A 15,790-nucleotide genomic window follows, 5' to 3' on the forward strand; every position below is an offset into this window, starting at 1 on the left:
TTTTGGCCGTCCACTACGCGGATCATCATCCAAGCTCTCCCGACCAAATTTAAACTCGGTGGTCCACTTGGCAACGGTTGAAACTGAAGGAGCAGAGTCCCCCAGTGTGTTCTGAAAGTCGGCATGAATTTCCTTTGATTTCATACCTTTCTTTACAAAGTATTTAGTCACTGCTCGAATCTCAGTTTTTTCCATTGTCACAAATCACTACGCTCGAACAACAGCAAAGAGTCGTCACTACCACACTCCTGCAGCTAGAGCACTGATGCGCCACGTGTTCACTCACAAAGGATGTGTGATTATTGCGCGGGAACCTCGTTGCTCTAGCACTGACATCTAGCGGTGATTCCGAGAACTTTTCAAACCGTCCTCGTACCTGCCGATATGTTAACCGCCTCTCTTGCTGCAACATTTTCCTCACAGCTTCAATGTTTTCCTCAGTCACTGATTCAGACGGTCACCCAGAGCGCAGATCATCTTCTACCCCAAAATTTCCCCTCTGGAACTTTTTGTACCAGCAGAAAATTGTAGTCTGATGTGGACAGTTTTTCCTCAGCACAGGAGTCATTTCCTCCAGGCACTGGTCAACAGTTAATCCACAAGCAAAATTGTAGCGGATAATTGCGCGATATTCACCTTTAGACCACACTGACATCTTATCTTGCTTTCAATCCCACTGCTTGGTAAGAACTGGTGTGAAGATCGCACCTTGCTGTGTTCTAGACCGGTTTTCACTCCTCTTTTCATCCCTCACCATAACAGGGGTGTCCAACCAACCGTTTTTGCGTATTACAAAACTTTCCTAGTGCCCTTTGTAGAAAGCAGTATTGACCAACAGAATACATTTTGAAAAAAAATGAAACCATAGAATTGGCAGAATCCAGAATGAGACTGCTATGAGAAAAAAATCATAACCTAAAATAACAGGGGAAGATAAATCTGGAACAACTAAAAAAGGGAAACGGCCAAGAAAAATATTGCATTTTCACTTTTAAAAAAATAGAGCCAAGGACCTAGATCATTTGGTTAGAAGCGGAAACACACTGAGTGTTGGATGGTAAAAAATTTTAATAGAGAAAAATGTTTTTTAAAGATTCAAAAAGGCTCAAACTAATAAGCGAGACAGCAGCTCCAAAATCTAATAAAGCAAGAGTAGGCACTCCAACACATAAGAAGCACTAGGTACAGATGGAGGAGAGTTAATAAAAAAATAGGCTGAATAATTTTGTGACGCAGATGGAATTAAAGACGCATTTTGTGAAGAAACGGAAGCAATTTCATTCTGAATTGGCAGGTTTTCCCCATTGTAACGTCCACTGCCTGAGGACGAGGGTGAAAGTAGTTTCCCGAATAAGGAGTGGGGCAATTTCTAGAAATATGACCTGTACCCTTACAACAAAAGCAAATCGTGGGTGGACGAATAATATCGGGAGGACAAGGTCATGGGGAACAGATGCATGACACGAAATGTACCCTAATGCATAAATTGCATGAGACTGTGCCATACAGTATAAATGAAGCAAGGAAATGGGGGGCAATGCATTAAATAATTGCCGAAAAGAAGGAGTGGTATAAAATTGCACAAAGGAAATGAATTCAGTGGTGGTGTAAGCAATATTCAACACGTCACTGTATGTAGTAATGGAATCCAAATAATCATGTGCTGCTTCACTCGGAAGTTGGTGGCATCGAACAAACTCACCACTAAGCTTATTTCATAAGGGAGAAAGTAGTTATGTATAGCGTTATGCAATTCGTACCATGTAGAGGAATGAGACATATTATCTGTCCAAAATTTTGAAAAAAATCCAGTAGTTTTACAAGACAATAGAACAATTAATGGGGGTAAAGATGCAATTTTTAAATTTAAAAATTTTTAGGCATGGAAAGTGCCAAATAGTAAGATTACGAGGGTCTGTAGCTAACAATGGCGGAACCTGAAATAGCGATTGTTTGACGATTTGAATATAGAGGGAGCTGTCAACTGAGTTAACCGGAGGTTGTGAATGTGGAGATATAGAATGCTGATGAATAAATGAAGATGGTTTAATATCATCACTAGTTAATAAATCAGATACCAGTGTGGAAGAGGAAATCTGACCCGATGAGGTAGGTGTGTTAGAAAAACATACTAGATCCGCAGAGGGTAAATCAGGCAGGGAAAGATTCCTGTAAGATGGAGGGGGGAAATGGTATGTTCATCCCCTAATTGGAAATTATCTGAAAAACAGGCCATAGTCACAGGTAAATAATGTAATAAGCATAACGAAAAAGCTACAAATTAATTATAATTAAAGAAATGTTCTGCTACCATATATCGGGGTAGGATACTTAGGGGTGATAGCTAATTCCCTTTTGTTTGTATTTATTTGCACCTACTAAGTTGGTGAGCGTATGAAGGAGAAGCCTTCGTGCCAGCAGAATAGAACGCAACCTTCTGACTCAGAGAAGTAACAACATAGTTTAAATACACTTGCGGTAAAGCTAATAACCGCGCGATACAATCCAAGTAACACATTAGGCTCAGCAGGACGAGAATCGAACCAAGTAGACATTAGCACACGATTTTCCAGCAGAGTTCATTATGCGTAGGAAGCAATACTGCGGGATAGACCCAGGAGGTAATGCCATGGTAAGTACATGGACATCCGGATGAAACAGGAAAACAAGAAAGCTTTTTTTTTTCTAGGACAACCAAAAGGCAACAATATGTATTTCGAAAATACTTATTAAGAAATTTACAACAATTAGGACTAAAAGAAAAGTTACAGTATTTTTCTTTACATAATGCTTGAAAACAGTTTTTTTCACAACACCCAAGACCAACAGATTCATCCATAAAAGGTAGCCACACAATGTTCAGGCATGACAATGAGTCTGACTAGAATTTTTGCACACTTTATGCATTATTGGAACAAACATCATTTGCAATACAATAGAATGATACACAAAGATCAAAGGACACGGCATGAAACAGAGTGCAAAATTTGGGCAACAGACACTGCTCGTAATTTTATTTAGGATAAACATGCAGTGTGAGTCATTCCACAATGAAATAAACCACCAGGGTTGTAGGAAACATTACTGAAGAACGAGAATAATATTAAATCTAGAAGCAGAATAATAAGCACTTCTCACAATTAAAAGCCATCATTTTGAATGGAACAGCCACTAGGTTTGTACTAACATTAATGAGAAATAAGAAAAGTTTAGTCCAAGAAAGAAAAATTGGAATAGTAAGACACTTCTCACAATTCCACAATATAATCTCACCTCAAACCACTCGAAATTGAATGTCCATAAGGGTCATACAACGAATTAATGACGAACAGGAACAATTTTTACAATTCACTTTTTGTTTTTAACGAGAAACAGAACGGAACAGACACATGACAAGGGTGAGGAGAGAGGATGGGAAAGTCTGCTCAATGGAATCCTTTTAATTCATACCGAAATATTGGCACGACCGTCCCAAGAACTACGAGACACCCACAGTTAAGTTAAAAGTTAAATGTCCACAGTTGGAAATACAGCCACAATACAGTTCAAAATTTATCAGTCACGAGGCAATGAGTGCCTCAAAAATGGTGAGTTCACCGTCAAAATGAGTTTTGACGGAATGAAGTTTTAATAGGCCGAGGGGCAAGACCAATAAGTTATAACAAAAAGAGTTTATGTGCATGTTGTTTATCACCCACCTCCACGTAGTAATAAGTCCCGTAGACGACAAGCAGTACAGTCCAGCTGCACATGGACAGAAAATCCCTCCACACAAATATCACTCCATAATCCAACTCGGCACCGATAACACCAACGCAAGCTTTTATAGGCGGGAGGTAGCAAGTGCAGAACATACAAGAAAGGTGACGTGAGCGGAGGAGGGAGGAAGCAAAATCATACACAGTAAGCGTAGAGCCGGCCAGGTGAGAAGATGAAGCAGCTGACCCGATGCGTCACAGAGCAGCAGGCGGTTTGTAGAATGTAGAATGGCTGGATGATGAAATATGCAAGGTAGGCGAAGAAGGACAGAGTCCAAGATTATAGAATGTAGCGGTGAGAGTACGTGACAAAGCCCTAATTTAATTCTTGAATATTTATGATATTAGTGGTCCTATCAATAAATAGTGCATTTAGAGCACTGTATTTTAACTGATATCCTGCCTGGGTATGGCTTTTCCCCACTCCGAACAAATACCCATATTTAATATAGGTGATGAAGAACGAAGTTTATATGAGTTCCCCCCCTGTGAGTGGGGGGTTCAAACAAAGAATACACCCATGGTATCCCCTGCCCTTTGTAAGAGGTGACCGAGGGATGATGGAATTAAAACCATGAGACTACTGGTGATTAGTACCATAATGTGAGGAACACCGTGGGTTGACATTGCTTGTGATTAGTACCACCATGTGAGGAACACCATGGGTCTACGTTGCCTAGGAGTAGTACAATTTGTGAGGAACACAACGGGTCTGGTTGTTGCCTGTGATTAGTATCATCATGTGCACCAAGACAGGGAATAGGTTGCTTGTTCCTCATTTTAAACATGCCAAGTGTTGCGCTGGAATGTGTTGGTTCTCCTGTGTTCAGAATGGGTCTGTGTTACCTATGAGTAGTACCTGTATGTGGGAACACCATGGACCTACATTGCCTGTGATTAGTAGCACTATGTGACGAACACCATCGGTCTTTGTTGCTAGTGGTTGGTACCACAATGTGTCTATGATTAGTACCACTATGTGAGGAACACCACGGATCTAGCCGGTGACTGTGATTAGTCCCACTAAGAATCAGAGTTATTTAGCCACCTTAATCGATACCTTTATTTGCCTTTGGCAATTTTATAAAATCATTAGTAGTACATCTTTCGACTGCTTTGCAGTCATCATCAGCAACATTCATGTATGCTTAGGTATAAAAAAGGTGAAAGTATGCACAATACAATGAATATTGAATTTTCACGACCGCATTGTAATCGAAACCGACTTTCAACCTATTAGGTTGTGTTATGTACATTTAGTATGTGTTGAAGAGATTTTAAGTACAGAACAAAAATGGCCAACTGGACACCAGTGGGATCCGAACCCACAACCTCCCGATTTCAATATTGTAGATGTGTGGAAAGAAAACAGATACCAGCGTCAATCACTACTACCTCAACAGCCTCATACAACTACCAGAACTTCGACTTACCAAGAGGAGGTTGGTGCCGACTGGATCATGTTAGAACTGACCATGGCAGATGCATATGAATGTTGCACATGTGGTAAATATCAGACTCCCAGAAGTGAGACTGCAGAGCTCCAAACCAGATAATCTCCCTGATAATGCTGGGTTTTTGTGTACATCATTTGGATTGTTTCTTTTTATGTTCTTTTCCTTATAAACCAATCATTCCTTTCTTAAATCACCATCTCTCACACGCTTGACTGCTTTACTTCCCAATCGCAAACATTTCAGGGGAAACTCGTTTTTTTGCTAATGGCCAACAAAGATCTCATATTCCTAGCAGTTAAATCTTGATAGACATTTGTCAACATTACCCTTATTGCTGTTGATTTTATGTAGTCAGGTAAATATTGGAAATAACTATTGAGAGTACATCATCAATTATGGATTATATGAAAAATTCATAGGACCAGCTTTTTGAGATTCAGATAATGATTGGGATCAATTCTTAAAAGGACCAAACAGTAATAAAGAATTCAGGGATATGAAACAAAATTAGTAATGCAGAAGGAAGCAAGGTATTTTTGCAACTTACCATATTTACGCGAATAATACCTGCATGTTTTTTTTTTAAATTGAGGCACGAAACTGGGGTGGGGTTTTTATTTGAGTCAATGTTGGCTTTTTTCTTCTTGCAAAATCAGCCTTCCTAAAGTTATGGTGTGGGGATTATTCGCATAAATATGGTACTTCCCCTGCAACTGTTATGTAGAGGGTTAATCTAGGGTAATGTGACATTAGGAAGTCTCAAATTAGTTTTCGGCTAATAATCCTGACAATTATGCCACATGTTGGTAACTCTGGAACTGGATTTGATATTTTGCTATTTCTATTGACAGTCATACCTTAGCACCCAGTTAGAGAAGAAACAATATTCTTACTTTTACCTTCATAAAACTTTCTAAAATTATAAGGTCATGATTAAGTAAAACATAGCAATAATAGCATTTATTATACAATAATTACAATAAATATGATGTACAGAATATATCAAAATATCTTTGAAACTGTAAAGAAAGTAAAGTAGTAGCACCATTGGTTTATAAAGGTATGAAGGCTAACATCTTCACTTTTCAGGGCATTAGTTTACACAAATGAACAATCTCTGTATTAAATGACTGATCATATACTGATGAATTTAAATATCTTATACTTTTTCACCAGTAATGGATATAATTTCCAGTCTAAAAATTCACCAAGTAACTGGTGGATCAGCACAAAATCAATCTTTTCATTAGGAAGCTAAGGGTTAATGTAAAGCAACGTACTGTGAATAAGTAAGCAAAGATAAACTGTACTAAGTTCTTTTTGATAAAATAAAATTCTGCGTATAATCAATATAAATCAGATTAATACTGTCAGGAATATAACTAATTACAATTTATTATTTTTAAAGGATAAATAAAAATACATTGCAGTTAGGTTGAGGTTAGTTTCTTGCTAAACCAATTCAGTTTTTCATTTATTCCCTTGATTTTTCAGAAGTAATCATTGGAGATGTGGCTTTCAGTATTTTATTTTCTTATCAAACAGTGCAATATATACAACGTATGAATATATCTATAAGAAAACTAAATCAGATCTGACTTCTGTATCAGTCTTTAAAAGAAACTGTAGCATATATAAAATACTCAAAACTCAGAACAATAATAAATATTTTACAGATGAGCCGGCCCTGAGTGAGCTCGAGAGTGCCCATTTTATGGGTACATATAGGACCAGGAAAGAAGAATACTATATTTACTATTGTGTATCTTGCCATGCGTCAGTATAAATACAACAAGGTACACCCTGCGGGAGCTGAATACATGCTCTCATCTTATGGTTGAACTGTCTCCTGTAATCCTCCCCTTATCTTGGTAGCAGCAGTTCTCTCCCCTTGCTTGGTGAAAGGCAAGTAGGTGATACTGGATCCCAGGCCTAATGAGTCAGATGGAATGTGAAACTGTTGAACTGGCTGTAACTGCAGTATACCCGTAGTCGATTACTTTAAAGCACTAGACTGAATATGACATTGTATTCAATTTGAAAAATTTTATTATGTAATCAAAAGAGTATTGTAAGAAAAGATGGATGGCTATGGGGATGGTGGAGGCCGATTTAAAAAAAAATGATTGATATCCTTCCTGTCATTTAATGAGTCAATAGTCAGGGAAATCAGTACCAAAATAAAAGTGTAAACCATGCAATTATACGATTCATTGTAAAAAATAAACATTTTTTTGGAGTATACTAAATCTGATGGAACTATCTCCTATGGAAGACAGTTTTCAAATAATAATACTGATAAGCTATGTGGAAAATGACACAGAAAAGAATGTGATTGTAGCAGGTGATCTTAATTTACCAAATGTCAGTTAAGAAGGTAATACATATGACAGAAAGCATGACCAACAAATGGCAAATAAGTTAATCTGAGGAAGCTGAACCAAAAAGTGATGGAACCAACTAGAAAGAATAATCTGGACATGGTGCTGGTAAAACCAGATGAGCTCTACAGAGGAATTGAAGTAGCAGACTGTACAAATGATCACAAAGATGTTTTTGTCATAATTTAAAATATAAATACGATAGAAAGGAAGGTTGTAAAAGTAGAAATATGGTTGATAAGACCATATCATATCTTTCTGGTATGTGAATCTGTTGTGATGTCCTTTGGTGTAGCCCAACTTTCTTTTAGGATAGGTGTATAAGGTAAACAACATGAGAAGTGCATAACAAAGGACATCATAAAAATCGCATGTTCGAAGAATATATTTAATGTATTATTATGTCTTTATACGTAATATTTACATCATATATCAAGACCATAGTTTTCTTACAAGAACAAGTGATTCACATGTTCAAGTGATATAAGTTTAAACAGACTCATATGATCATTGCATGATGTATTAATGAGTCAAGACATACCAATGTGATATATCGGGTTTTGGTGATTGTTAATTACACGTCTTTTCCATATGTGATAAAGACTGACGATGGCCCAATAGAAAGGCCGAACGTAGTCCTAATATATGATGAATGAATAACAATAACATAATTTAAGGTATTGAATAGGTGGACCTATCTATCTTTGTTAATACTGTTAATAGGAACTGACCATGTTAGAAGAAAGAAGTCAAATTATTATGAAGACCTGTATTTTGACTAGTCACACTTGCCATAAAGAGCAGATAATTTAATTATCTATATCAACTAAGACAGTCCTCAATTCATAACAAAGAAAAAAGAATTACATTCTTCTGATTCACCATTATACTCTTTAAGAAGCATTATATCATCTAACTTTTTTTTTTACCAATTTGTTTTACGTCGCACCGACACAGATAGGTCTTACGGTGACGATGGGATAGCAAAGGCTTAGGAGCGGGAAGGAAGCGGCCGTGGCCATAATTAGTTTATCAACTAGTGTTTCTGATAACTGACAGTAAGCCTTAGCTCTGCTGGCGAGCTCTAGATATCTTTCTGCTTTTGTCATTTGCCTGGTGTGAAAATGGGAAACTCTAACATTATCAATGAAATCAACAAGTTACCTTGAAATAAAAATATTCTAAACTGGAAGAAGAGCAGTGGAGAAGCTGTAGTATCATAGGAAGTGCAAAATTCTAATGAAAACTAGGAGTCTCAGGTCAGATCCAATGCCATGAAAAGTGTCTTGAGGGTCTGCTTTTGAAACTAGGTAAACTTGGATTCCCTGGACTAGTCCTAAGAAGCAGTGCACAGGCTGTTTCACAGGTTTACTGGATGTTGCACAAGAGGTTGGCTGACACATCACCAAAATTCATGAAATCAGTACCATATTGCATTCTCCAATATAACATGGTCCAGCATTTTAGAGCGAGAATCTGAACCATTAGTGATTGAAGATCCATGCTAACTAATTTACTAACAAACGGTATCCCGTGCTGTCAATAATCTCATCATACTCGAGATCTGCAGATGGTAGTGTCAATACAGATTCCTTACAGGCACACATGAAACTCCCACCAATACCTTAGCAAGGAGATTTCAGAAGGGTGAATCCACAACAAGGTGGTGCCAACATCAAGAGTTGCAGTCAAATAGGTTGTACGCTTTCTGAAAAGTGCAGGCCAACAACTGGCATTTGCCAGAGGCTATTTGGTAAGATTCCCCCCCCCCCCCCGCGTAGGTGATTAGGCGTTGGGTAGAGGTGAAAACGGAGAGGAAGTGGAGCATCTCGAGGTTGTAGCTCATGACTGGAACGGCTAAAATGTTAGCAGATAATGTAAGGCAGTCAAAAGCAACATAACTTTTCCAAAATTATCATGAAAATAAAGGTATTATAAATTACAAAAGATTGAATTTTCTGAACACTGAGGGCACAGAACATCCGTTCAGTGAACAAAACCTTTAAATAGGTTTTACAATGCTGTGTAATTTCTGAATGGATTAAATTTAAAACCAGAGAATAAGAGCACTTCACAGCAGTTTATCAACTAGTGTTTCTGATAACTGACAGTAAGCCTTAGCTCTGCTGGCGAGCTCTAGATATCTTTCTGCTTTTGTCATTTGTTTTTGGTGGCGGAGGTCCCTTTGCTGCAAGATGGCGGCTGTACAGGCTGCAAAAGAAAGTTATTCCATTAGTATAACTTGGAAAACAAAATGGCATAAGGAGTAGCCAAGAAGCTAGGAATATTTTAGTCTTTGTTCCGAGTATTTTATAAATATATTTACATTACTAGTATTAGCAAAATACAAGGCTAAGGAACTCATCTTCCTCACTCCTACACTAAATTCTCTAGCAAAGGACAGATAAGGGACAAGAGAGTATGGCTGCCAAGAAATAGACAATGATGAGCCACCTTTCCTTTCTCCCTTTGGAAACAAAAAGACAAATTGTATATGATTTGATCTGACACTTGTTTGCTCATTTCTAATACTCAGAAAGATTGAGATAATGATGGGAGCAGGGTTCCTTAATAAGCCACAGAATCAACTCGCATGTATGTCTTGAAATGAGGAACATTTGGATGTGAACTGAGAGAGCCAGGATTCAATTCTACAACCTTGGCAACAACAAGTAAGTGCTCAACCAACTGCAACATTCAGCCAGCCAATGGTGATAGATACAGAACAAAATGGGCAGTACAAGACATCAGATGAACAACCTGAAACTATCACCAAGAATATTAAAAAAATTAAATGCAACTAATGAGCTGTTTCCACAGGAGTACAGTATAGGTAGCGGCTCTCAAGATCTTCTAATAATGATTATAAAGCACACAATTCTATTTCATAATGCCTAATGACACTAAGACAATTAGATAAGATTAGACTCAGGTTTTACATGATCCTAGAGCAAATAATTCACAAAATATTGTCATTTGAATCTTTGTATGTTGTCTGCTCCTTTTGGAATGTCGCTACTGGTGTGTTCCTTTATCAGTTTCATTCAAAATGATAACAATTAGCTACAAAACACACTTCCAGTTTTTCACACATTATGTAGAATTTCAGAAATATTGTTAGCACAGGCTACTCCAATGCAGAGTTATAAGTCTTCCAGTATATTCAATATGTCCTTCTAAACATCATCTTTCAGCTTCTCCCATCATCCTGAACTAAAGACTATGCCTTGCTGCTGCAACCATTCTTTGCTATTGCCTGCTGTTCCCTTTGGCTCTTTGTAGCTTTTGAAACCCATCCTGCTCTGTAAGTCAACCATGTGTTTCTTTCTTGGTCTTCCTCTTCCTTTCATCCCAATTTCCTTTATTAACTCTTCCAAAAACTGGCTGTGCCTTAATATGTGTCCTACCAACTTAATTTTTTTCTTCTTTTTTCATCTGTACCGGTACTTCTGCTGTATTCCGTGATTAAGCTGTCATGATAAACTGTTTTCAGCTGACTTATTTTTAAAGTTCCTATCATCAACACATTTATCCACAGAACTTCTGCCCCAATTTTAAGAGCCACACTCCGTTTTTCGCAGGATAAAGTTTAAAATAAAATTGCGGTATCTGTATTTATCATATGCGACTATTTATTCAACAAAAGGTTAAAGTTTCAACATTTAACAACAAGGATGCATAACATACTGTACCGGTTACGACCTGTACATAAGTATTTTTTGAGCATAAGTTACGTTTATTTACCACGCGTAATGTTCCGAGCGCGCCTGGTTTGTTTACCAGCAGCGAGGACTAGCTAGCGAGTGTATGACGACTGTGAGCTGTGACGTAGCCACAGGGGCTAGCTAGACCGCCCGTTCGTCTCAACATGTGTTACCAGCCTTGACTGGTATTTTCTGGATTCCACGTCACTTGTTCTAGAGAGTTCGATGGAGAAAATTTTGAAATTTCTATAATAATGATGCTAGCGAATCAAGCGATATGTCATCTTGTTTGGGATCACCTAAACGTCCCAATGCTCGAGTTTCAAGCAAATCCATCGAGGGATTCGGGAGATATTCAATCAAACCGTATTATGACGTAGACGTCCCGAATCGAATAAAAGGAGGACCTACTGTAGCCTATTCACACAGTCTCAGCTGAGTAGTCAGCGGGGACACTCTTGCTGCTACTATCATCGTGGAACTCTGTCATTATACAAGTGTGGGAAGACGATTCTTCCAAGTACTATAAAGTGGACTCATAAGACTTCGAGTGTTGTAGAAAATTTTCTAAGTCTTCGTAATTGAACTTAGAATATTTACAAGTGTTAATTAAATGGACTTGTATTATTTACGTGCCTTCGAGACTAAAACTTTTCTAAGTGTTTGGACTTGTATTATTTACGTGTCTTCGAAGCTGGAATTTTTCTAAGTGTTCGTGAAATGGACTTGTATTATTTACTTGGATTCGAGACCAGAATTCTTCTAAGTGTTCATTGAATGGACTTGTATTATTTACGTGCCTTTGAGACTGAAACTTTTCTAAGTGTTCACTAAATGGACTTGTATTATTTACGCGTCTTCGAAGCTGGAATTTTTCTAAGTGTTCACTAAATGGACCTGTATTATTTACGTGTCTTTTTTTTTTTTGCTAGGGGCTTTACGTCGCACCGACACAGATAGGTCTTATGGCGACGATGGGATAGGAAAGGCCTAGGAGTTGGAAGGAACTGGCCGTGGCCTTAATTAAGGTACAGCCCCAGCATTTGCCTGGTGTGAAAATGGGAAACCACGGAAAACCATCTTCAGGGCTGCCGATAATGGGATTCGAACCTACTATCTCCCGGATGCAAGCTCACAGCCGCGTGCCCCTGACCGCACGGCCAACTCGCCCGGTAATTTACGTGTCTTCAAAGCTAGAATTTTTCTAAGTGTTCACTAAATGGACTTGTATTATTTTCATGTGTTCGAGACCAGAACTTTTCTACGTGATCATTGAATGGACTTGTATTATTTACGAGTATTCGAGATTGGAATTTTTCTAAGTGTTCGTGAAATGGACTTCTATTATTTACGTGGAATATTTGCGACTGTTGAGGAACTCATCCTTCTAATAGACAGTGATTGATTAACATTGCTAGTGATGAACTTTAACTTTCCAACGGCTTTAAACAAAGTTAGGATTTCACTTGCATTTACTCAAAGACTTGTACATTTGCCAGTGTTGGTTTAAAAGACTTATAAATTTCGTCAGTGAATTTATTTATGTGGAAGGACTTGTGTTTTCGTCAGTGGTCACTCAAAGACTTTATGAATTTCACCAGTGATTAACTTTAAATATATTCAAACTTCCAAGTGAATGGACTTGTGTTTTCATTCGAGTTTAGGCAAAGACTTGCACCTTCGCCAGTAATGAACTTTGAGTTTAACTATAATTTCACAAGAAGGGACTTGTATTTTTCGTTGCCAAAAGTTATTCAGGGACGAGGATTTTCCTAGTGATGAACTCTAAAATTATTAATACCACTCATATCGTTTTAGGAGTGTTGGAAGTCTTGATGTACAATTATCAAGAACTCTGCTTATAAGTTGATCATCCAAGGTTTTCATGGACTCAATGCTACTAGTGACCTTGGGAACATCAATCCTCTCAGTCTCATTGGGCTAAGGTTGTACATGACTATCTACAACATCGCCTGGATCACCGGGGTTCAACCCGGGCCTCAGAGTTCGAGACATCTCTACTTGCCGTCAATCCAGACAGTCCAGCTGCCTCTGTCTGGGGTATCTGGAGTCCCTGGAATCCCTGGAGTCTTCTGGAACGTGCTTCAACCAGCTTGGCTTGGTGAGCTGGAGAACCCGAGCCATACTATTGGAATACGAGGAAGACAATCCATTTCTACTTAGAGGTGATGTGCCAATTCATGACTTATTTGAATAACCTCTTGTGCAATCAGAGTCAAAGTTTTTCTGTAGATAGGACCTACCTCCTGTACCGAGCCCTAGCTACAATTAATCCAGTTTTTCGCCCTGAGAACTATAGTCATGCTACTTTAAAATTTAATCTGAGAGTCGGGCTCTTTTTCTGGTACAATACATCAAAAACCTTTGTAACTGTTCAGTACAATATTTGTATATTGATTAAATCATTATTATCTAAAACAGTTTCCAGCATTTGGCTGGATCAGTTGTTGATTCTGGAACAAAGTTTTACAACTGCATGACCTTGCTGATACCAACCCACCATGGGATTTAAAAGGCTGTTCCTAACCTGGAGAACAGGTGCCGTTGTAGCCGTCCCTAATCTGGGGTACAGATGCTACCTGATGGGTTTTGGGGGCACTTCCTTCCCTGAGGAACCACCCCCCTCCCAAGGGGCTGCTCTGCCCAAAGCCGTTAGCCTTTTCAGGCTGTCAGGCCATTTCTCGCCACCCAACATTGAGCCACTGGTTGTATGGTCTACTCCATTATCATAGCAGGGGGACCTGGCCACCCAACTTGCTCGTAACCTTTTAAAATTGAATAATAGTTATTAAATGACTTTTTTTTTTAAAGGTGATGGGCAAACTGGGCACGTGTAAAGAAAATTTGTTGTTACATAAGCTATAAAATGTACATAAAATGGCTCATTTATCGAATTCATAAATGTAATCCAGGGTATATTCACCCAAAATAAACCAACAAGGACACTTCATAACTGCAAGTTAACAGTAAATAATGAGATCACAAATCGAAATACAGCACAAACTCTTACAGACAGCACCATGTTTAAAAAGAACAACTGTCTCAGGGATTCAAGGCTACCAACACGCTATCACTCATCATCACTGCTCTCATCCATGGAAATTATTCTGGTATTTTCGTTGGACTCATCCGTTCTCTTACAAGGAATGGTCTTCTCCCCCTTCTATGATGTTGGAAATGCCACATTTCTTGGAGTTCTTGACCAAGAGCTCAACTGGGATGTGGTCCAAAGCACTTTTTATCCATGCACAGATAAGCTGGAGATCTGGCTTCTTATTACGGCCTGGGGAGATCAGGGTAGGTAACGGTTAGAAGCCACCTGTACAGAGCTCGATCGCTGCAGTCGCTTAAGTGCGCCCAGTATCCAGTATTTGGGAGATAGTAGGTTCGAACCCCACTGTTGGCAGCCCTGAAAATGGTTTTCCGTGGTTTCCCATTTTCACACCAGGCAAATGCTGGGGATGTACCTTAATTAAGGCCACAGCCACTTCCCACTCCTAGCCCTTTCCTGTCCCATCATTGCCATAAAACCTATCTGTGTCGGTGCGACGTAAAGAATAAAAAACAAGAAGCCATCCACTTTGTGTACAGCTCCTTCACTGTGAACTTGAAGGGTCTGTTCACGTCTAAGGGTTGTAAGAGAGATTTAAGCCACTCGAAATCACAACTAAATCAGTCTCCTTTCTCGTTAGTAACTCGCGGACAATGGGCGCCGTGTGTCGTCGCAAACTGTCCAACACAAGTTTAACAGTACACCAGGGCATCACTGCAACACCACTTTCATCTGATTTTCCACAAGAGCCTGTCCATCCGTGCTTCCAGCACTCTTGCAATAACATGATTTATTCTCAAGTCCAGCACAGTTTTTAGTTTGAAAACTATGAAATGATAGGGATAGGGCAAGTACAAGATTTTGATAAGGATAGCACGAAGGAAAAGTAGACTGTAGGTATAGGACATGAGGTAGGTCGCTGGTTCATATCACTGGATATGAAGTATCATGATAAAATGTTTTCACCTGACCTATTTTTAAAGTTCCTATCGTTAACACATTTATCCACAGAACTTCTGCCCCAATTTAAGACCCACACTCTGTTTTTCGCAGGGTAAAGTTTAAAATAAAAATGCGGTACCCGCTCTGTGTACAGCTCCTTCACTGTGACCTTGAAGGGTCTGTTCACATCTAAGGGTTGTAGGAGAGATTTAAGCCGCTAGGAATGATAACTAAATCAGTCTCCTTTCTCATTAGTAACTCGCGGACGTTGGGTGTGGTGTGTCGTCGGCTCTCCAGCATCTTTTGAGTGTCTTCTCGGTTTTCGGCTAAGACACAGGTAATCTTATGCTGTAATAATAAGAGGAAGTATCTGTCTGTCTGTGTGTGATGAGTGATGCGCAGCCAAATCTATGGCATGCAGAGATCTAGAATTTTTAACTTAGGGAGATGGAAGGGGATCCGAATGCACCTTGAA

At 38.8% G+C, this 15,790-nt stretch overlaps 1 protein-coding gene across 2 annotated transcripts in view; it reads right to left on the reverse strand.

The window, feature by feature from the left end:
* Positions 1-6,164: 6,164 nt before the first annotated feature.
* The window catches only part of ics (ras suppressor protein 1), a 79,863-nt gene continuing 70,237 nt past the window's right edge, over positions 6,165-15,790 (reverse strand). For both annotated transcript variants that reach the window (XM_068225492.1, XM_067137782.2), the window contains one exon: positions 6,165-9,807. In XM_068225492.1, coding sequence (XP_068081593.1) covers positions 9,714-9,807 — 94 coding nt within the window. In that variant the 3' untranslated portion in view covers positions 6,165-9,713. The remainder of the gene's footprint in view (positions 9,808-15,790) is intronic.

Source organism: Anabrus simplex, chromosome 1, assembly GCF_040414725.1.
Source record: "Anabrus simplex isolate iqAnaSimp1 chromosome 1, ASM4041472v1, whole genome shotgun sequence".
In the NCBI taxonomy this organism is placed as follows: Eukaryota; Metazoa; Arthropoda; class Insecta; order Orthoptera; family Tettigoniidae; genus Anabrus; species Anabrus simplex.